The 23,701-nt window shown below is 39.2% G+C and overlaps 1 protein-coding gene across 4 annotated transcripts in view; it reads left to right on the plus strand.

Moving 5' to 3' along the window:
• The window catches only part of MAN1A2 (mannosidase alpha class 1A member 2), a 167,487-nt gene extending 144,707 nt beyond the window's left edge, over nucleotides 1-22,780 (plus strand). For all 4 annotated transcript variants that reach the window (XM_036272835.1, XM_036272837.1, XM_036272838.1 and 1 more), the window contains exon 13: nucleotides 22,007-22,780. In XM_036272835.1, coding sequence (XP_036128728.1) covers nucleotides 22,007-22,139 — 133 coding nt within the window. In that variant the 3' untranslated portion in view covers nucleotides 22,140-22,780. The remainder of the gene's footprint in view (nucleotides 1-22,006) is intronic.
• The last annotated feature ends 921 nt before the right edge of the window (nucleotides 22,781-23,701 follow it).

Raw genomic sequence — 23,701 nt, forward strand, 5'->3', positions numbered from 1 at the left:
GAAGTATTTCATTGTGTAAATGTACCATAGCTGTTTTATCCACTCATCTACTGATGGACACTTGAGCTGCTTCCAAATCTTGGCTGTTGTAAATAACGCTGCAATGAACATAGGGATGCATATACAGTCTTTCAAATTAGTGTTTCGAGTTTCTTCAGATAAATTCCCAGAAGTGGAATTGGTGAGTCATAGGTAGTTCCATTTTTAATTGTTTGAGGTAATTCCATACTGCTTTGTACTGTGGCTACGCCAATAGTGCACAAGGGTTCCCTTTTCTCCATATTCTTGCCAACACTTGTTGTTTGTTGATTTATTGATGATAGCCATTCTGACATGTGAGGTGATATATCTCATTGTGGTTTTAATTTGCATTTCTCTGATCAGTAACATTGAGCATCTTTTCATATGTCTGTTGGCCATCTGTATGTTCTCTTTGGAGAAATGACTATTTAGGTCCTTTCCCCATTTGTTTTTTTTATTTTATTTTTTTAATCCTCACCTGAGGATATTTTTCCATTTATTTTCAGACAGAGTAGGAGGGAGAGATAGAGAGAAATATTGATGTGAGAAAGACACATCAGTTGGTTGCCTCCCACATGACCCCAACCAGGGCTGGGGACTGATCTGCAACCAGGTACGTGCCCTTGACTGGAATTGAACCCGTGACTCTGTAGTCCATAGGCCGCTGCTCCCAACTGTGTAGCCAAACCAGCCAGGGCTCCCCTTTTTTATTTATTTATTTTATCCTCACCAGAGGACATTTTTCCATTCTTTGTTCAGATAGAGTGGGAGGGAGGGAGAGGAAGAGAGAGAGAGAAACATCAACGTGAAAGGGACACATTGAGTGGTCACCACTCACACGACCCAACCAGGCCGGGGACAGACTGCAACCAAGGTACATGCCCTTAGTGGGAACCGAACCCAGGTCTCTCTGGACCGGGTCTCTCTGGCCGACGCTCTAACCGCTGAGCCAAACTGGCTAGGGCCCCATTTGTTTTTTGAGTATGTTTTTATTGATTTTTTGTCTTGAAAGAGAGGAAGGGAGAGAGAGATAGAAACATCGGCATGAGAGAGAAACATCTATCAGCTGCCTCCTGCGTGCCCTCTACTGGGAATTGAGCCCACAACCTGGGTATGTGCCCTGACCAGGAATCAAACCGGGACCTCTCAGTCCATAGGGCAAAGTTTGATCCACTGAGCCACACCAGCTGGGCTTTCCCCCAGTTTTTAATTGGATTGTTTGTTTTGTTTTTAATGTTGAGTTTTTATAAGTTCTGTATAAATTTTGGATATTAACCCCTTATCAGATGTATCAGCAAATATGTCCTCTCATTTATTGGGTTGTCTTTTCATTTTGTTGGTGGTTTCCTTTGCTGTGCAAAATCTTTTTAGTTTGATGTAGTCCCATTTGTTTATTTCTTTTCTTTTGTTTGCCTTGTCCAAGGAGATATGTCAGAAAAAATACTGCTATGAGAATTGTTCGAGATTTTACTGCCTGTCATTTTTTCTAGGATTTTTATGCTGTCAAGTCCAACATTTAAGTCTTTGATCCATTTTAAGTTTATTCTTGTATGTGGTGTAACAAGGGGTCTATTTTCTGTTCTTTGTTTTTGCATATATCTGTCCAATTTTCCCAGCACCATTTATTGAATAGATTATCTTTAGCCCATTGTATGTTTTTGCCTTGTTTGTCAAATATTAACTGTAAAGGCTTGGGTTTATTTCTGGATTCTCTGTTTGTTCCATTGATCTATATGTCTATTTTTATGCCAGTACCATGCTGTTTTGATTACTATGACCTTGTAGTATGGTTTGATATCAGCGAGTGTAATTCCTCCAATTTTGGTTTTCTTTTTCAAGATCGCTGTTGCTATTTGGAGTCTTTTGTGGTTCCATATAAATTTTTGTAATATTTGTTTTAATTCTGTGAAATACACCATTGGTATCTTTTTTATTTTTTATTTTATTTTCACCCAAGGACATTTTTCCATTTTTTGTTCAGGTAGAGTGGGAGGGAGAGAGAGGAACAGAGAGAGAGAGAAACATCAATGTGAAAGGGACACATCGAGTGGCTGCCACCCGCAAGACCAACCAGGGCCGGGGACAAACTGCAACTGAGGCATGTGCCCCCAGCAGGAACCAAACCTGGGTCTCTCTGGACCGCAGGCAGACACTCCAACCACTGAGCCAAACCGGCCAGGGCCACCATTGGTATCTTGATAGGAATTGCATAGAATCTGTAGATTGCTTTGGGTGGTATGGATATTTTAATAATGTTAATTCTTTCTATCCATGAACATGGTATTTGCTGCCACTTATTTATATCTTCTTCAGTTTCTTTCTTCAGTGTCTTATAATTTTCCTAGCACAGGTCTTTTACATCCTTGGTTACATTACTTGGTTAAAAGTATTTTATGCTTTTTGAAGCTATTGTGAACAGAATTGATTTTTTTGTTTCTCTTTCTGCTTGATCATTATTGAGGTATGAAAATGGAATTGATTTCTGGATATTTATTTTGAATACTACTACTTGACTGAATTCATTTATCAGTTCTAGTAGTTTTTATGGAAGCTTCTTTGGGTTTCTCTATATACAGTATCATGTCATCTGCAAATAGTGACAATTTTACTTCTTCCTTTCTAATTTGTATACCTTTTCTTTCTTCTTCTTGTCTGTTTGCTGTAGCCAGGACTTCCAATACTATGTAGAATTAGAGTGGTGAAAGCAGATATCCCTGTCTTGTTCCCAATCTTACTGGGAACACTTGTGGTTTATGCCCATTGAGTAGGATGTTGGCTGTACGTTTGTCATAAATGGCCTTTATGATACTGAGGTATGTTCCCCCTATTCCCACTTTGTTGAGAATTTTTATCATAATAGGATGCTGAATTTTATCAAAAGCTTTTTCTGCATCTATTGATATGATCATGTGATTTTTATCCTTCATTTTGTTTACATGCTGTATCACATTTATTGTTTTGCAGATATTGCATCAACCTTGCATCCACAGAATAAATCCCACTTGATCATGGTGTATGATCTTTTAAATGTATTGCTGGATTCAGTTTGCTGAGGATTTTAGCATCTATGTTCATTAGGGATATTGCCCTATACTTGTCTTTGTTGGGTCTTTATCTGGTTTTGGAATTAAGATAATTCAGGCCTCATAAAATGAGCTTGGGAGTCTTTCCTCCTCATAAATTTTTTTGGAATAGTTTGAGGAGGATAGGTATTAGTTCTTCTTTGAATGGTGTAATTCACCTGTAAAGCCATCCAGTCCTGGGCTTTTGTTTGTTGGGAGTTTTTTTTTTTTTTTGCTACTTCAATTTTACTAGATGCCCTGGCCGGTTTGGCTCAGCGGTTGGAGCGTCGGCGTGCGGTACAGAGAGACCCGGGTACAGTTCTCGCTGAGGGCACGTACCTCGGTTGCAGTTTGTCCTGGGCCCTGGTTGGTCGTGCAGGTGGCAGCCACTCAATGTGTCCCTTCATGTCGATGTTTCTCTCTCTCTCTCTTCCTCCCTCTCCCTCCCACTCTATCTGAACAAAAATGTCCTTGGGTGAGGATAAAAAAACAAAACAAAAAAAAACAATTTCACTAGACATAATCTGTCTATTCAGATTCTCCGATTCTTCTTGATTTAGTTTTGGAAGATTGTATGTTTCTAGGAATTTATCCATTTCTTCAAAATTGTCCGTTTGCATATAGTTGTTCATAATATTTTTTTACAATCCTTTGTATTTCTTTGGTGTCATTTGTTACTTCTCTTTTATTTCTTATTTATTTGGGTTCCCTTTTCTTCTTTTTTTTATTTTTTATTTATTTGTTTGATTTAAACTCATCTTTATTGAATGTATTACAGATGTTTCTCCCTTTTTCCCCCATTGACCCCCTCCTCCCCATTCCCACCCTCTCCTGCCTTCCCCACCCTATTGTCGGTGTCCAATGGTTGTGCATACATGCATAGAAGTTCTTTGGTTTATCTCATCCCACCCTCCCTCCCCCTTTCCCTTTGAGGTTCATCAGTCTAACAACCAATTTGTACTTCTTAATTCCTTCATCTTTTTCACCCACCCTCCCAGCCCCCACTCATCTGGCAAGTAATAAAAAGTTCTCTGTATCTATGAGTCTGTTTCTGTTCTGCTTATTTATTTTGTTTGTGGATTCAATTGTTGATAGATATGTATTAGTTGCCATTTTATTGTTCATATTTTTGTTCTTCGCCTTCTAGAAGACCCTTCAATATTTCATAAATACTGGCTTGGTGGTAATGAATTCCTTTAGCTTTTCTTGTCTAGGAAACTCTTGATATGTCCATCAATTCTAAATTATAGCTTTGCAGATAGAGTAATCTTGGTTGTAGGGCATTGCTTTTCATCACCTTGAATATCTTGCCACTCCTTTCTGGCCTGCAAAGTTTTTTTTGAGAAATCAGCTGACAGTCTTATGGCAGATCCTTTGTAGGTAATGGACTGCTTTTCTCTTGCTGCTTTTAAGATTCTCTCTTTGTATTTAACCTTTGGCATTTTGATGATGTGCCTTGGTGTGGACCTCTTTGGGTTCAACTTGTTTGGAATGTCTGTGCTTCCTGGACTTGTATGTCTGTTTCCTTGGCCAAGTTAGGGAAGTTTTCTGTCATTATTGTTTCAAATAGTTTTTCAATTTCCTGCTCTCTCTCTTCTCCTTCAGGCACCTCTATGATGCGAATGTTGGCAAGCTTGAAGTTGTCACAGAGGCTCCTCACATTATCCTCATTTTTTTGGATTCTGTTTTCTTTTTGCTGTTCTACTTGGGTGTTTTCTGCTTCCTTATATTCCAAATCGATGGTTTGCTTCTTTCTTTACCTACTCTACTATTGATTTCCTGTAAATTATTCTTTATTTCAGTTAGTGCCTCCTTAATTTCTGACTGGCCCTTTTTTATGTTGTTGATGTTCTCACTAAGTCCCTTGTATGTCTCACCTAGTTCCCTAAGCAACCTTATAACCTGTGTTCTGAACTCTGCATCTGTTAGATTGCTTATCTCCATTTTGTTTAGATCTTTTCCTGGAGGTTTGTTCTTTTCTTTCATTTGGGACATGTTTCTTTTCTCGGTGCACCCCTAGTATGGACTGTACACCTTTTCCTTGTAATTGAGTCTTGATTGCTGTTGGCACATCAGTGAGAGGGGTTTACTTAGGCTGGTCAGCTGCAAGGACTGGCTGTGCCCACTAGCCACTACCTTGGAGGATCAGCTGTGTAGGGGCCCACCACACAGAGCAAGACTTACTTCAGCAGGGCTCTGGTACCCACTGAGTCCACTCATTGAGTGTGTCACTTGTGGAGGTGGTTGGGTGGTGGTGTTTCGATGTGGTCTGAAGCTGTCCACCAGGTGTGCTGGCTCTGGGGCAGGGTCAGCCACTGCCTGGTGTTCTACCCAGGGCCACCAGGCATAAGCTACAAAGTGATCTGCAGATGGCTGCTTCTTGTGCTGGGCTTGGAGGTGTCCAGGAAAAGCCAAGTTGTGAACCAAGGCTGGCTGCTTCTAGTACCAGGCCTGGGGCCACTTAACGAGAGGTATGGGCTCGCTGAGACTGGTTTCTCTTGAGCCCCAGCTCCGTACTCCTTTTGTGGGCCGCTGGGTCGCACAGGGCCCTATGGAGTCCCTGGTCCCACTGCTGGTGGCTGGGGAGTGCTGCTGCCCAGTGGGACTCAGCTCCTGCTCAGCCTTTGCTGTCATTTTTTTTTTATCTTCACCCGAGGACATTTTTCCATATTTTGTTCAGATAGAGTGGGAGGGAGAGAGAGAGAGAGAGAAACATCAACGTGAAAGGGACACATCGAGTAGTCGCCACCCGCATGACCCATCCAGGCGGGGACAAACTGCAATCGAGGTATGTGCCCTTAGCAGGAACCAAACCCGGGTCTCTGTGGATCGCAGGCAGCCACTCTAACTACTGAGCCAAACTGGCCAGGGCGCTGTAGTTTTTTTTGGAGGGAGGATAGTTCTCTGCTGCTGGTCTGTGCTTCTGTTGCCTGGGGATGGATGTCTGCTCCCCAGCCTCTGTTGCTGGGGGTATTTCTCGACTCTGATCGGGCTGCTACTGCAGGGGATGGTGCTGGGCTCCTGGCCATTTGTGGTTTCTGCAACCGGCACCTTGACAGCTCTACGACTGTGCACTGGTCTGTGTTGACACAGGGTTTCCACTGGCCCAGTGGTGCCAGGTGCACTGGTGGGCTCAGGTACCAGATGCTGGTTGTTTGAGAGATTTTAGGAAACTGAAGCAGGATCCAAGACAGGCCAATACTATGGTAAAGTCTTTGGAAACAGCTTGGGTGGGCCTGGGCCTCAGGGAATGACCAGGGCGGGGCCAACAGTGTGAGCCAGGTTGCTGGAGTCCCAGATATGGCGGCTGTCTCCCTGCCCTGTGGGTGAAGGGCTCACCAAAGGAAAAATGGCCTCTACCGGCACGTCTGTCCAGGAGAAAGCTGCCCCTCTAGCCCTCGTCCGGAGGCCAAACAGCTCAGTTCTTCCCTGTTCTCTGGTGCCCCTCAAGCTGCCTCCCCTTGGAGCTCAGAGGGAGCGGGTCTGGGCTCTTTAAGAGGAACTGCTGGGGCTTCCGCAGCCACAGCCTCCCTCTGCCTCAGTTCCCGCTGGTTGTACAGCCAGAAGTTATGTGGACTTTTCTCCCTGGCACTGGAACCCTGAGCGGGGTGTGCCTGGGGTGGGATGGGACGCCTCACTCCTCAGGGAGGACCTTCCCAGTCGAGGTGTCCCTCCTGATTTTTATCTGACACACGTGGGTGTGGGACCAGCCCATCCGCGCCTCCGCACCTCTGCCCCAACTACCAGTCTCCATGTGGCGGCTTCTTTAATTTTGTAGTTGTGGGACTTCCATTCAGCTTGGTTTCAGGCGGTTCTGAATAATGGTTGTATTGTAGTTTTGTTGTAATTTTGAGGTGGTTGTGGGAGGACGTGATAATTGCGTTTACCTACGCCACCATCTTCAGAACTCTCTCCTCTTTCTTTTCTTCTTGATGAGTCTGGTTAAAGGTTGTCAACGTTGTTTATCTTTTCAAAGAATCAGCTCTTGGTTTTGTTGATCTTTTGTATTTTTTTTAAGACTATTTCGTTTATTTATGCTCTGATCTCTATTATTTCCTTCCTTCTACTCATTCTGGGCTTTGTTTGTTGTTCTTTTTCAAGTTCCTTTAAGTATAAAATTAGATTGTTTATTTGAGCTTTTTTTTTAAAATTTATTTCTTGAGATAGTCCTGTAATGCTATATGAATTTCCCACTTTGGACTGCTTTCCCTGTGTCCCACAGATTTGGGGTGGTTGTGTTCTCATTTTCATTTGTTTCAAGGTATCAGATTTCTTCCGTTTTCTCATGTTAATCCAGTCATTGTTTAATAACATGTTATTTAGCCTCCATGTCTTTGTGTGTTATTTAGTTGTATTCTTGTCATTGATTTCAAGTTTCATAGCATTATGGTCAGAGAAGATGCTTGATATGATTTCAGTCTTCTTAATTTTATTGAGACTTGTTTCTTTGTATCTTTATATGTGGTGTATTATAGGAAATGTTCCATGTGCTCATGAAAAGAATATATATTCTGCTACTTTGGGGTGAAATGCTCTGAAGATAAAATGAAATCCATTTGATCTAGGTTGTCATTTAAGACTGCCATCTCCTTGTTGATATTCTGTTTGGAAAATCTACCCTTGATGTCAATGGGGTGTTAAAGTCACCTACAATAATGGTATTACTGTCAGTCTCTCCCTTATGTCTGTCAAGATTTGCTTTACATATTTAGGTGCTTCTGTGTTGGGTGCATAAATGTTCACAACAGTTATATCCTCTTGTTGGATTGATTTCTTTATCATTATGTAGTATCCTTCTTTGTCTCTTATTATGGCCTTAGTTTTAAAGTCTATTTTGTCAGATATAAGTATTGCAACCCCAGGTTTTTTACCCTTCCATTGGCATGAAATGTTTTCTTCTATTCTTTTATTTCTAGTCTATGTGTATCTTTTATTCTGAGGTTGGTCTCTTGAAGACAGCATATATATGGGCCTTGTTCTCTCATTCATTTAGTTATCATGTGTCTTTTTATTGGAGCATTTAAGCCATTTACATTTAAAGTGATTATTGATAGGTATGTATTTATTACTTTTTTTTTTTTTTTAACTATTTTTCTCTTCTTCTTCAGGGAAGCCCTTTAACATTTCTTGTAATATTGGTTTGGTGGTAACAAACTCCTTTAGCTTTTTTTTTTTTTTTATCTGGAAGTTCTTTATTTCTCCTTCAATTTTAACTGATAGTCTTGATGGGTAAAGTAGCCTTAGTTGTAAGTCCTTGCTTCAAATATTTCATGCCAATCTCTTCTGGCCTGAAAAATTTCTTTTAAGAAATCTGCTGAAAGTCTATGGGAGCTCTGATTGCCTTTCCTTTGCCGCTTGTAAAATTCTCTCTGTGTCTTTAAACTTTGCCATTTTAATTATGAAGTGTCTTGGGGTGGGCCTCTTTGGGTTCATCTTGTTTGGGACTCTCTGTGCTTCCTGGACTTGTATGTCTTTTTTCTTCACCAAGTTAGGGAAGTTTTTAGTCATTATTTCATCAAATAATTTCTTGATCCCTTGCTCTCTCTCTTCTCCTTCTGGTACTTCTGTGACGTGGCTTTTATACTTCATGCTGTCCCTAAGGTTCCTTAAACTATCCTCATTTTATTTTGGTTGTTAATCCTCACCTGAGGATATTTTTTCATTGATTTTTTTTTAGATAGGGAGGGAGGGAGGAAGAGAGAAACATCGATGTGAGAGAGACACATTGATTTGTTGCCTCCTGCACAACCCTGCCCAGGACTTGGGATTGAACCCACAACCCAGGTACATGCCCTTGACCAGGAATAGAACCTGTGACCTTGACCCACGGCCAATGCTCTAATTACTAAACCAAACCAGCCAGGGCTTTCCTTTTTTTAAAAAAAAATTTTTTTTACATTTTTGCTGTTCTAATTGGGTGTTTTTTTATACCTTGTCTTCCAAATTGCTGATTCAGTCCTCTGCTTCGTCAAACCTGCTGTTTATTCCTTCCAACCTATTGTTTATTTCAGACCTGGCATTCTTCATTTCTGACTGGTCCTTTTTTATGATAACCTGTATCCTTTTTCATTCTGTTGAGCATCCTTAAAATCATTACTGTGAACTCTGTATCTGATAAATTGCTTATCTCCATTTCATTTAGCTCTTCTTCAAGAACAGTTTCTTATTTTTTTATTTGGAGCCTATTTTTTGTCTTCCCATCTTGGCTACCTCTTTGTGTTTGTTTCTGTTTATTAGGTAAATCTGCTATCACTCCCTGTCTTGGTAGAGTAGCTTTATGTAATAGGTGATCTGGAGACCCAGGGATGTAGTCTCCCTGATCACCAGAGCTGGGTGCTGTAAGAATGTTCCTTGTGCATGTTATGTGGGCCTTGATTGCTATTGGCCAGTTCATGGGTGGGATCAACCCTCAGGCTGGCTGACAGTGAGGCTCAGCCCCAACACAGTATGCAAGCTGCTAGGTAAGTGGTGATCACACAAAGCAGAGTTCACCTCAGCAGGTTTGTTTGTTTGTTTGTTTTTTGCCTGCCGAGATCTACCTGTGGATATGCTGCTTGTGAAGCTTATTGGAACCTGCTCTGTTGTTGTCTGAAGCTGAGCCACTGGGTATATTGGTTCTGGGCCTTTTCAGAGGGACTCTGGTGCAGGTCAATGTCAGACACTGTCTGTGACTGGCTCTGGGCAACCTGTTTGGCTGGGCCAGGGTGCATGTAGACCAAGCTGCACACCAAGGCTGGCTTTTACTAGCATTGGGACCAGGGGCACATCAGCAGAAGTCTTAAAGCACCCAGAGATTTACCTCTTCCTTCAGGCTGTCTGTTAGGCTCAGTCACTTAAAAAACAACCCCTCTGCCCTGTTCTGTACTCCTCAGAAGGGTGTAATCTCCACAGGGTGGGGTGGGAGGGACTCCAGTGGTTGGGACTATGCTTCCCACCAGGCTGGTGCTGCAAGAGGGGAATGCTTTGTCTGAGAAAAATGGCTTCTACAGTATTGGGGATCCTGGCAGCTGACCTCTCAGCTTTTTTCCCAGAGCCACCAATCCCAGACTCTCCTCATGCAGCCCTAATCTGCTCTGCCCTCCTTCTGCCTGAACCCTAGGTGAGTGGCTGCAAACAAAATGTTGTGCAGTTGCCTGTTAAGAGTCTGCCTGCTTTTCTAGCTGTCTCTCCCTGGTGGACACAAACCCCACTATTTTTCACAGCCAGATGTTATGTGGATGCCTTTCCCGGTTCTGCTGTCTTGGGCTGGGGAACCTGATTTGGGATTTAGACCCTACCCTTCTCAGGTGGAGCTCCCCACAGCTGATATATCCCTCCATAATTTCAGTTTCCTCCTGTGAGTGCATAGCCAGCCCTCTCACACCTCATCACCTTCTACCAGTCTCTTTGTGGCCTCTAATGTAAATCCTTGGCTATAAGGCTTCTCTCCAGCTAGTCTTCAGTTGATTATTTAGGATGATTTTCTATACTTTAGTTGTAATTCTTGTTTGGTCTGGGGAGGAGATGAGTGTAGCTTCCACTTAATCCGCCACCATCTTGGGTCTCTCAGAAAACAATAGTTTTCACTGAACAAGCAGCAGAGACAGATTATAATCTCTGAGAGGTGGGTAACAAACCAGGTGAGCTCTCTGTTTGTCCTAGCTTACTGTCTTGATGAAGTTGCCAGACCACAGCATAGGAAGGGGGTCCTGAGGCAGAGTGTAGCAAACTCCCTAAGGAGATGGAGCTGTGAGGCCAAGGAAACTAAGATAGCTGTGCTCATAGGAGAGGACCACAGAGGGGATAGTTGCACAAAGGGGGAACCAAGAGAACCTTCTGGAGTAGTCAGCAGAGTGAAGAAACTATATGAATTGATGGAAAGAATCACCTATGAGGGATTAAAGGGAACAGTTTATGGTGCTCCAAGTACATCAGGAACAGGGCCTGTTACCAGTAGCCTGACTGGAAAAAACTCATAATTCATGGGACACTGAGTAGAGTACTCAGGAAAGTCATGCCTCAGCAGTGGGAAATAGCCTACCTTTGGATCTGCACAACAAATCATAAAAGCAAGACCTGAAAGGATCAGACTGTTTCTAAGTAATTTAACTATATCCTTGAACAAAACTCAAGATCTATAGAAATACAAAAGTATTCAGCAGCTAGCGAGGTAAAATTCACAGTGTCTGGTATCCAGTCACAGATACCTTGTATGTGAAGAGGTAGAAAAGCATGACCAGTAATGAGAATAATCAATTGAAACCATCTTAGAACTCTTACAGATGTTAGAATTGTCAGATGACATTAAAACGGTTACTGTAACTATATTCTATATATTCATAAAGCTAAATAGAGACATATAAGGTAGAAAAACCTAAATCAAATGTCTAGAAATAAAAACTACAGTGTCTGAGTTGAAAAAAAAAAAATAGACTTAATAGCACATTAGATATTACAGCAGAAAATATGAGTGAACTTGAAGACATAGCAATAGAAACCAAAGTCAAATAGAGCAAAAAATGAAACTTATAAAAATGAAAAGAACATTGGTGAGCTATGTGACCACTGCAAGTGGCTCAACATATGTGCAGGTGGAGTCTCTGAAGGAGAACATGGGTAGACCTTCCAAAATTTCATATAAACTCGACACCCATACATCCAGACTCCAAGGACAAAAAACATGAAGAATACTTCATCAAGGTACATCATAACCAAATGGCTCAAAACCAGTGATAAAGAAAAATCTTATTCGCAGATAACATGACACTATACGTAGAAAACCCCAAAGACTTAATCAAAAATTTACTAGGCTTAATAAATGAGTTTGGCAAAGTAGCAAGATACAAGAAATTAATGGCATTCTTATACACCAATAATGAACTCTCAGAAAGAGAAACTAAGAAAACAATACCATTTCCCATTGCGGCAAAAAAAATTAAGATACCTAGGAATAAACTTAACCAAAGAAATAAAGGACCTATTTGCAGAAAACTACAGGTCATTGAAAAAAGAAATAGAGGAAGATACAAAAAAAGTGGAAGCACATACCTTGTTCATGGATTGGAAGAATTAACTTCATTAAAATGTCCATACTACCAAAAGCAATCTATAGATTCAATGCAATCCCCATCAAAATACCAATGACATACTTCACAGAACTAGAACAAATACTTCAAAAGTTCAAATGGAACCAGAAAAGACCTCGAGTACCCACAGCAATCTTGAAAAAGAAGAACAAAGTTGGAGGGATCACATTACCAGATTTCAGGTTATACTACAAAGCCACTGTAATCAAAACAGCCTGGTACTTACTGGCACAAGAACAGGCATATAGACCATTGGAATAGAACAGAGAACCCAGACATGGACCCAAGGCAATATGCTCAATTAATATTTGACAAAGGTGGCAAGAGCATACAGTGGAGTCAAAACAGCCTCTTTAATAAATGGTGTTGGGAAAATTGGAGAGCTACATGGAAAAAAATGAAACTAGACCATCAACTTACACCATACACAAGAATAAACTCAAAATGGATAAAAGACTTAAATGTGACCCATGAATCCATAAAAATCCTAGAAGAAAATGTAGACAACAAAATTTCAGACATCATACACAGCAGAATTATCACTGATACATCACCTAAGGCAACAGAAACAAAGGAGAAAATGAACACATAGGACTACATCAAACTCAAAAGCTTCTGCACAGTAGAAGATACAATCATGAAAATGGAAAGGCAACCCACTGTATGGAGAGCATCATTGCCAATGATACATCAGATAAGGGGTTAATTTCCAATATATAGAGAGTGCTCATACAACTCAACAAAAGGAAGACAAAGAACCCAATTAAAAAATGGGCAGAGGAACTAAATAGACACCTCTCCAAACAGGACATACAAATGGCCAAGAGACATATGAAGAAATGCTCAACATCACTAATCATCAGAGAGGTGCAAATTAAAACAACAATGAGGTATTACCTCACACCTGTCAGAATGGCCGCCATCACAAATCATCAAACAAGTGTTGGCGAGGGTGTGGAGAAAAGGGGACTCTAGTACACTGCTGGTGGGAATGCAGACTGGTGCAGCCACTATGGAAAACACTATGGTGTTACCTCAAAAAATTAAAAATTGAACTGCCATTTGACCCAGTGATCCCACTTCTAGGAATATACCCTAAGAAGCCTGAAACACCAATCAGAAAGAATATATGTACCCCCATGTTTGTAGCAGCACTGTTTACGATAGCTAAGATCTGGAAACAGCCCAAATGTCCATCAGTAGACGAATGAATAAAGAGCAGTGGTACATATACACAATTGAGTACTATGCCGCTGTAAGAAAGAAAGATCTCTTATCCTTTGAGACGACATGGAAGGACCTTATCCTAAGCGAAACAAGCCAAACAGAGAAAGACAAGTATCATATGATCTCACTTATTTGTGGACTATAATGAACATAACAGTCTGAGGAATGGGGTAGTCCCAGAGATGTGGAAGTGGGGTACAGACTGACAATCCCCAGAAGAGGGAATGGTGGGGGAGAGATAAACCACAGAACTTATATGCATGTATGCATGAACATGGACATGGGCAACAAAGCTGGGGACAGGGTGGGGAGGGAGGGGAAGGAGGGAATCAATGGGGGGAAAAGGAGAAACATCTGTAACAAAAATAAATTAATTTTTATTTAAAAAAAATATTTTAAAAGCAACCAGAGGAAAATGAAAGATAGGTATAAAAGGAGCAAATATAAGAATGACAGCAGAGTTCTGATTGGAAACAAGACTGATCCCTCATGAACGTAGGTATAAAATATTTAAACAAGATTTTCACAGATTAAATCTAACAACATACATGGTGGGGCAAAAGTAGGTTTACAGTTGTGAGTAAGTGAAACAGAGTTTACGCTTCTTGTTTTGTTTTGTTTTGTATTCCTCAACCAAGGGTATTTTTTTTTTTAGAGAGAGTGGAATGTAGGGATGGAGTTGGGGAGCAGGAGAGAGAGAAACATCAGTGTGAGAGAGACACATTGATTGGTTGCCTCCTGCACATGCTCTGACCCAGGCCGGGGATAAAACGTGCAACCCAGGTGTGTGCCTTTGATTGGGAATCAGACCTGTGACCCTTTGGTTCATGCGCCAGTGCTCAAACCACTGGGCAACACTGGCCAGGGCCAGAGTTTATTCTTGTATTATTATTTATTAACTATTGTATTTTCTATATGAACAACGGTAAACTTACTTTAGCCCCACTCTGTATTAAATAGATAAATGCATCATGACCAAGTAGGTTTGTCCCATGTGTGGAGGTTTGACTTTATATTTGAAAATCAGTCAGTGAGCTAAAAATGAAAGACCATACGTTCACCTCAGTGGACACAGAAAAACCATTTGACAACATTCATTTCTGATAAAGTCTTAGCAAACTAGGAATATAAAGGAACCTCCTTAACCTGATAAAGGATGTATATGAAAAACCTACAGCTAGCATAATATTGAAAAACTGAATGTGTACCTCCAAAAATCAGGAACAAGACAAGGATGTCTGTTCACTTCTATTTAGCATTATACTGGAGGTTCTAGCTAGTGCAGTCAAACAAGAAAAAGAAATGAATTACATCTGGATTAGAAAAGAACTAAAACTATCTTTTCTCATTGAAGATATCATCAATGTAGAAAATCCTAAGGAATTTACCAAAAAAAATTAACTAGAGCTAATAATTGCATTTAGCAGGGTTGCAGATACAAGATCAATATTTTTAAAATCAATTGTATATACTAGTAATGAGCAATCAGAAATTGAAATTAAACCATACCCACTTGCAGTAGCGTAAAGATATAAAATATTCAAGGATAAATCTTCAGAAAATACATAAAAGATCTGTATACTAAAAACTAAAAATCATTGCTGAGAGAAATTGAAGACCTAAAAAATAGAAAGACCCCCTTTGTTGAATGTTCTGAAAACTCAGTATTGTTAATTCTGCCCAAATTGATTTATAGATTCATTGCATTTCCAGTCAAAATCGCAGGAGGCATGGATGGACCTGGAGAGCATTATGCTAAGTAAAATAAACTAGTCAGAGAAAGACAAGTACCATATGATTTCACTCATATGGAAAATCTAATGAACAAAATAAACTAACAAACAAAATAGAAACAGACTCATAGATAGAGAGCAGACTGACAGAGGGAAGTCGGGGTTGCAGGGCTTGGTGGAAAAGGTGTGGGGATTAAGCAAAACAGAACAAAAAAACCTCATAGACTGACAGCAGTGTGTTGATTACCAGAGGGAAGGTAAATGTAGGGAAGTAGAAAAGGATAAAGGGGGGAACAAATGGTGATGGAAGCAGGCTTGGGGTGTTGAGCATACAATGCAATATACAGATGATGTATTATAGAATGTACACGTGAAACCTATATAATTTTATTAACCAGTATCACCCCAAAAAATTCAATTAAAAAAAGACAATTCAAAAAAATCACAGGAGGCTTTTTGTAGAAATTAATAAGCTGTTTCTAAATTTCATATAGAAATGCAAAAACCTGGAATTACCAAAATGAGTTTAAAAATAACAAAATTGAAAGCCTAACACTGCCTGATTTTAAGACTTATTATAAACCTATAATGATGGAAACACTGTGATATTTGTGTAATGATAGATTTATCAATGGAACAGAACAAAGAGTCTGTGGCAGGGGAACCCGGTACATTTCTGGACAACTGATTTTTGACTAAGGTACAAAGACAATGCAATGAGAAAAGATAGGCTTTTCAAGAAAAGGTGCTAAAGTAATTGAATTTTTATATGCATATACAGAAATCAGCTCAAAATGGATTGTAGATCTAAATTGAAAACCAGAAAAATACAACTTTTAATAGAAAACGTAGCAAAAAATTTTTGTGAGCAAAGATTTTGTAAAATATTTGTGAATATTTTATTCAGATATTGCATCAAAAGTACAATCCATAAAAGAATGAATTGATCAGTTGGTCTAAAAATTAAAACTTTTCTTTTAAAGACATTTGAAAAAGAATGAAAGAGAATAAAATGAGACAATGAAAAGGTTCTAGACTATATGTCAATAATAAGATAGCATGCAGCTCAATTTAAAACCAGAAAAATGATTTGAAGTGCCTCCTTTGTTAAAGAAGATTATAAGGATGATAAATGAGCTCTTGAGAAAGTGTTCAACGTCTTTAGTACAACTAGAACTACATTGAGATACCACTACACACCTATTAGAATGTCAAAGTAGACCCACACCTGAAGAGACACCTGCCTTTCTGACTTTGGACTTTTTGTGTGGAGATGTAAGGTATTACATGTATGGAGCATCTTATAATTCTGAGAAAAAAGAGGAGTATTACTAAGATCCTAATTATGGGGGGATTGCAAAACATAATCTGTCAACTCAGAAATTCCTTTTCACAAATGCAACAAAAAAAGAAAACATTTTTACTGCTGAATAAGCATTAAGCCAGACTGCAGTTTACATCACAAGCACATTGCAAAGACAGAAAGAAAGCTTACCTTTCTGTATAACCTGGTGAGGTACAATTCATTACATACATGTTCTGAAGATAAGTGATAATTTGTCCTCGTGTAAGAATACTTTCTCCACAGCACCATTTGCTGTACATAGTTATTCTAAAGTCACATGGTAATTAGGGTGGGCATCTGTGTTAGTTAATTGCTTTTATCCAAAGGAAAAATAATACTTCTGTTTTAATTACAGCTTTAAGAAATGCACCTAAACTACCCTCCTGTAGTGACAGGGAAGTTGGGGTGCTATCTTCCTTGATGTTTAAATTTCAAAGACATGGATGGCCTTTAAGGAAAATATTTCTGGATTATAAAACTGACAAGAGGTTTATATTTTGCCTGTAAAAGGGATTACATACATATCAAAGAGATAATTACAAGTTTTTCCAAAGTGATCTAAGAAAGACTGAAAGAGAGATAAGGTCTTTTGGCACCAGGAAAATTTTAATATTTTTTCATTAATCTTTACAAAACTGGGAGCTCTGACAATGTTTTACTGCTGATTTAACCAACCTTTGTTACCATCTACCTCTGGGCTATTTGTTATGCAAAATAATCCCAATTGTTTGTGTAGTTTAAATATCCTGTTTCCTATAGGCAAAATCATCCTAATTTATCTGACCCCTAAAGGCAGAGGAAAATGAATTCCTCCTAGCTCCTTGATGTCTCAGGACAAAGCCTAACCCATCGCAGCATACCAGAAATGTCTGCCTTCTTCACTTTACCTTTAAAAACTGCATATGTATTTTGCATTTGAATCCATAATATATCCATGGTTTCTTTCGATATTTTTTTCCCCACCCCTTTCCCCCAGAAAACAACTTTAAGACTTGACCAAAGATGTGGGGAAGGACAGAGAGGGGCCGATCTTTTGGAGCGATTAATAATTGTATGTTTCAATCCATCAATTTTTTTAAAAAATATTTTTTCTATATTTTAGAGAGGAAGGGAGAGGGAGAGAGATAAATAGAAACATAAATGAGAGAGAACATTTATTGGCTGCCTCCTCCATGCCCCCGACTGGGGATTTGGCCCACAAGCTGGGCATGTGCCCTGATAGGGAATCGAACCAGCAACTTCTTGGTGCATGGGTTGACGCTCAGGCACTGAGCCACACCAGCTGGGTAATCCATCATCTTTTAAAATATAATTTCCACTGATTATCTTCGATTTAATTTGATTTCTAACCAGTCAGTTTCAAAGACATTACTTAAACAGTAGACATATAAATGAAGTTTTAAATAAATTATTTTCCAAACAGTCTTTTTTTTTAATGAGTTCCTTGTCTTGTAGTCTTTAATATAGGACTTATGAGAGTTGTAACATCTGTCCATAATACACCCATCATTGCCATTGGTGGTAGTGAAAAAGAATAAATGATTCATTAAGGTTTGTTTGATAAGTAAACAAAGAGGGCTAAATAAGAATACATTAACTTGGTGGTTGGTTCTTTTAGCCTTACCTTTCTCTATAGACATGTTAAGTGTTTCTCCTCAGATTTGGTTGACTTTTTTCTGAAAATATTCCCTATTCAGTTACCACTAACACTATGCTGATGACTTCTGGCACCACTGAAACTGGACACTATACAGGTCAGAGGCCGTCTGTCACTACTGAGCCAAATTAAGCAGAGGCAGGGTTGAATCATATATGAGCATCTATTTCAATAATGCTGCGGTATAGAGAGAGCAGCAGGTCATCCTGAAAATTCTGCTCCTACTAGCTGGCTGATTATATAGGGATAAGGAAGAAGGGCTACGTGCAAGGGGGAAAGAGGGCAGGATAAAGGCAGCAGGGTACATGGTCTGTGTGTCTCCTTCCAGGATCTTGAAGTCTGATAACAAGGTAGTTAATTTTCTATGATGTTTAAAAATCAGCTCAGCTCATTCCTGGGACCAGAGAATGGTCAGCATTCCTGAGGCAAACTCCTGGAGGGGGTCAGGGTCCAGGCACAGCAACCAAGTCAAAGTGTGTCCTGTCCTTGGCCTGCTCTCAAAAGATATTTTCTTTTCTGAGTAATGGACCCATCAGGCTCCAAGGCATCTTATCTTTTTACAGCCCTGTTTTTCTTCTTGCAACACATCCTCTGTAAGAAAACCTCTTATCTATAGTTAGTAAGGTGAATAATCATGAAATAGCTATGGTCCTATTTCTGTTATGTGCCCCCATTACCACCATTTCCTCTGAGTGACTTGTCTTTATGTAAGAGAAAGCTAAAAGAGATGTATGTGGATAACATTTAAAAATAGCTCCAGAAAGTAACTAAGACATCCAGTGAAACTGAAGTACTTAATAGCACCTTTTTATATACCTACAGGCTTCAGTCAGTGTCATTCATAATGTACTATCTCTAACCTTGAACCGTAGTTTTTTTTTAAATCTTTATTAGAAGAGCCCTGGCCCGTTTGGCTCAGCGGTTAGAGCGTCGGACTTCAGTCCAGAGAGTCCCGGGTTCAGTTCCCGCTAAGGGCATGTACCGTGGTTGCAGTTTGTCCCCAGCCCTGGTTAGGTCCTGCGGGTGGCAACCACTCGATGTCCCCCTTTCACATCCATGTTTCTTTCTCTCTCTCTCTCCCTCCTACTCTATCTGAACAAAATACGGAAAAATGTCCTCGGGTGAGGATTAAAAAAAAAATCTTTATTAGAAGAAAAAAATAATTAGTAGTCTGATAGCTAATTTAGACTGTAGACTTTTCTCAATTTTCACAGCAAAGATCATGCTATTCCAATTGTTCCTGATCCCACTTCTGGGAATATAGCCTAAGAATCCTGAAATACCAGCCAGAAAGATTTTATGCACCCCTGTGTGCATAGCAACATTATTTACAATAGCTAAGATCTAGAAATAGCCCAAATGCCCATTAGTAGATGAGTGGATACAAAAACTGTGGTACATCTACACAATGGAATACTGTGCAGCTGTGAAAAAGAAGGATCTCTTACCTTTTGAGACAGCATGGATGAACCTGGAGATTATAATGCTAAGCAAAATAAGCCAGTTTGAGAAAGACAAGTATCACATGATCTCACTTATATGTGGAATCTAATGAACAAAATAGGTCCAGAAACATGGAAGTACAGAACAGAGTGACAGATTTCAGAGTGAACCGGGGAGGGAGATAGGGGGAAAGATTAGCCAAAGAACTTATATGCATAGCCCATGGACACAGACAATAGTGAGCTGAAGGCCTGGGGTGGGGTGTGAGCCTGTTGGAAGGGGAGAGGGAAGGAGGAGGACAATGGGGACATCTGTAAATACTCTGAACAATAAAAAAAGAAATAGAAAAAAAAACCCTTAAATTTAAATCACTAATAGTATACCATGTCCTTGACATCTTCTTCTGAATTTATAATCCAAAGTTAAAGAATTGTTTAGCTATATTTGATTTTAAACATTGATATAAATTTTTTATTAAAGTCCAGTGTTGGCCCCTGCTCTCCGTGCATTGTTTGATTCTGCTGGAAGGGGTCAGTCTTGCTCCAAACCCTGGAACCAAACAGCGGAGCTTATGGTCCAGAGGCACCCCAGAGCGTAGGGATGGAAGTTGTGTTATTTTCCTAGAGCTGCTGTAACAAATTGCCACAAACTTAGTGGCATGACAGAAACTTATTCTCATAATTGTAGAGGCCAGAGGTCTGAAGTCAGTTTCCTCTAAAGGTGTTCCTTGGCTTGTAGCAGCATAACTTATCTTTGCCTCTGTCTTCACATGACCTTTTTCCCTGTATGTCTTTGGGTCTAAATCTCCCCCCTCCTTTCTCTTGTAAAGATACAGGTCCTAAGTCCAGAATGATTCCATTTCGGATCCTTGAGACCCTATTTCCAAATAAGATCACATTTTGGGGCTCTAGGTGGAAATAAATTGAGGGGTGCACTGTTGAACTGACTATAATAATATTTAATTAAGATTCTTTAAAAAAATAATAGCATCTTTTGTTATCTAAAACTTTCACATTTGTTATCTTACTGAGTTTTATAACATTTATGTTTATATGAAATACTTCCATAGCATCTCCTATAGAAAGGAATATTTTTCAGGAAATTCTTGTATTTTCTCTCTTTATTACATTACTTGTTCCTCTTCCAAGAATGGATGAAATTAGAGTGAACCTGATCCACGAGCCCACATTTAACCGAGACACGAAGAGACATGGAATTGCACGGAACATAGCTTTCCCAGATATGTGTGTACCCAGAACACCAGGAGCTGTGCTTCTGGTCTCCATACAGTAAGGAGACCCAGCAGAGGCTCTTGCTGTGTCCAACCAAGTCTTTCTTTTCAGTTGTAATGTCTCGGCCTGCAGCCAGGTGAATAAATCGGTCAAACAGGTCCCAAGGTCTTGGGTCAAGGAATGAGATTGGAAGCCCTGTTACTCTCTATTCCAGCTTTACCAGTTATAATATGCAGTCTCCATTTACCCAAGTGCTTTGTGTTTGTGCTCCATCATCCAGAACAGTAATCAGAAAAGATATTAAAGTACCTATTTTAAAAATAAATTTTAGCTAAAATACTGTAAAGGAATTTTTAATGGAAGCCCAGTAAGGCCAGCTAGTTGTTGCTAAGGTCAGGAGTTAGAACCCAGATTCCTGACTTTATATAGTTAGCTTTTTATGCTCACTTTCATCACTCTCCCCACTCCTAATTAGAACTCGGATTGGAATTTGACCAACATTACAGGTAAGAATCATTGTGTGTTAAATCTATCATTTTTTATTTCCAAGTGACTACTATGGCTTGCATTTCTTGGGGAGAGGTCAGGAATCCTTGCCTCTGTATAAACAATGCTGTTACCCATGAAGAGATATTAATAATTATTAAACCTCATATAAATCTGTGTTTCTGAAACCTTATTTAATAGGCAGCACCTGCAAAAACTAAATGTATTAGAATTATGTAAAACTTCTTGCTATGTTTAAATTAGGTTAAACTTAGGTTAAACTTATTCTCTTCACTGATTATTTACAAATGTCAAATAATTCTCTTCACTGTTTATTTACAAATGTCAAATAATTCATTTGTAGTTATGCTATGTAAGCTGCCAAAACATATGGCTGATGTATGTTATGTTTCAAAGAATGTCTGAAAATTATGAAGTGGTTTTGTCTTGTGCCATTTTACAGCATTGTTGTTTTATATGCTTCAAACAGATATGTGCAACTTATTTTTTTACCAGTCTTATTTCAGAGGTCTCATAGTGTAGCTTACTGGATTTTCTTATGCACTATTCTGGATCACATTGTTTTTGTTTAAGATCATTTGAATGGCTGGGGTTTGTCCTCTGATGCGTTTTTCATTACAGCTGCTCAAAATAGGTTCTTGGTGTACTCTGCCATTGTAACTAGACCACTTGATCTTCCTGTTGAATTCTAATTGAAGCTCCTTTTCTTTTCAGGTATTTGTATCTGCTGTTCTCCGGTGATGACCTTTTACCTTTAGACCACTGGGTGTTTAATACAGAGGCTCACCCTCTGCCCGTGTTGCATTTAGCCAACACCACACTTTCAGGAAACCCTGCTGTTCGATGAAAGCAGCTCCAGAAAGACCATTCTCACCTGTGTTTTGTTTACATGGACCACTATAGAAGAGTCTGGAGAGGGGACTTCAGCACACCTGAACCTCTTAAGTCAACATAACAGGGTGGAACATGACTTATTCCCCACAGACTTTCAACTTGTAGATATCTCAACTTTGAAATAATTCCATTTTATACCTGACCAAAACATATTCCGGTATATGTAGGACAGAGACATGATGTGCTTTGATTCTTAACGAGATGGTCACATGGGAAATTATGCCAGTTACTACGATACTGTTTTTGGAGACCTGGAATCTGGAGGCCAGACTTCCTAAGAATAAGCCAAGAATGTGGAGCATCTTCAGGAGGTAGAGATGGCCTTTGGCACCAGTCAATATCTGTCATCTCCCAAAATGGAGCAGCTTTCAAATCAAATATTTACACATTGTTTAGCCCCTTTTTCTCCATTTTTAATAATGGAATGAACTAAAATAAACAAGAACAAAAGAACACAGTAACTGTATCAGTACCAAGAAGACTTGGAAAAGAAACAAAAATACCTACCCCTGTCTGAATTTTCAAGTACCCCATTGGATGATGAGACCGGCAACCATTTCAAATCCCAATCTATTCTAATGAAATTCTTAATTAAATTAAATTTTCTCTGCGGGCATGATCTTGCAAAAAATATTCTTTAAGTCTTTTGTCTCCATATGGAATCATTTAAACTATTTGTTATAACTACTAATCATGAGCCTGAGTTTGGGACATTGTGCATGTCATTCAGTCTAGTGTTGGTAGCATGACAAAAAGTGGGGGAAATGCCGCAGTTTGTTGCCTTGAAACCTGTTCTAAGAGAAAGCCTGGGTTTTGTTGGTAGGAGATTATTTTTCCAAACCAGCAAATGTACGAAGTAAATTTTAACCATTTTAACCTCGTTATAAACTTAGTAGAATCCCTTAACTTACAACTTTATTTATGTGGCTTGGCAAAATTCACTATACTATGCAGCTCTGAATTTCCTTGATGAGCCAAATTACTTTCACAGTGTATTAAATCAAAAACAAAATTCATACAGTGAAACTTCCTTAAATAGTCTGAAATGGGGACATGAGATCCTTTATTATCTGATCAGATGAGTGAGCTTTTCAAAAATACATAGTCTGTCTGAAATGGGGCATGAGATCCTTTATTATCTGATCAGATGAATGAGCTTTTCAAAACTATTCTTATGTAAAAATAAATTTAACTTTTATTTTCTCCAAGGATATAGAATTCCAAAGACTTAATCAAAATATTTGCAAAATAATTTTTAGTGATATAATTAATCATATTACACTGAATTTGGGATATAGCTAAAGGATTTTCTTTGTACCATCAGTAGATTTTGCAATATTTCTTTTTAAATAAATTATTTCTTTCTTTATATTTGGGGGAAGAACTTAAATTTTATCAAGAATTATATTGTAAGATAAATATCTAATGCTTATAAATTTTCTGTCCCTTGAATTTATGTCACACTGCAAGATACTTTTTCTTATTATTATTTAATACAAACAGCTTCCATTGACA

Source organism: Molossus molossus, unplaced genomic scaffold (genome assembly GCF_014108415.1).
Source record: "Molossus molossus isolate mMolMol1 unplaced genomic scaffold, mMolMol1.p scaffold_m16_p_20, whole genome shotgun sequence".
Taxonomy (NCBI): Eukaryota; Metazoa; Chordata; class Mammalia; order Chiroptera; family Molossidae; genus Molossus; species Molossus molossus.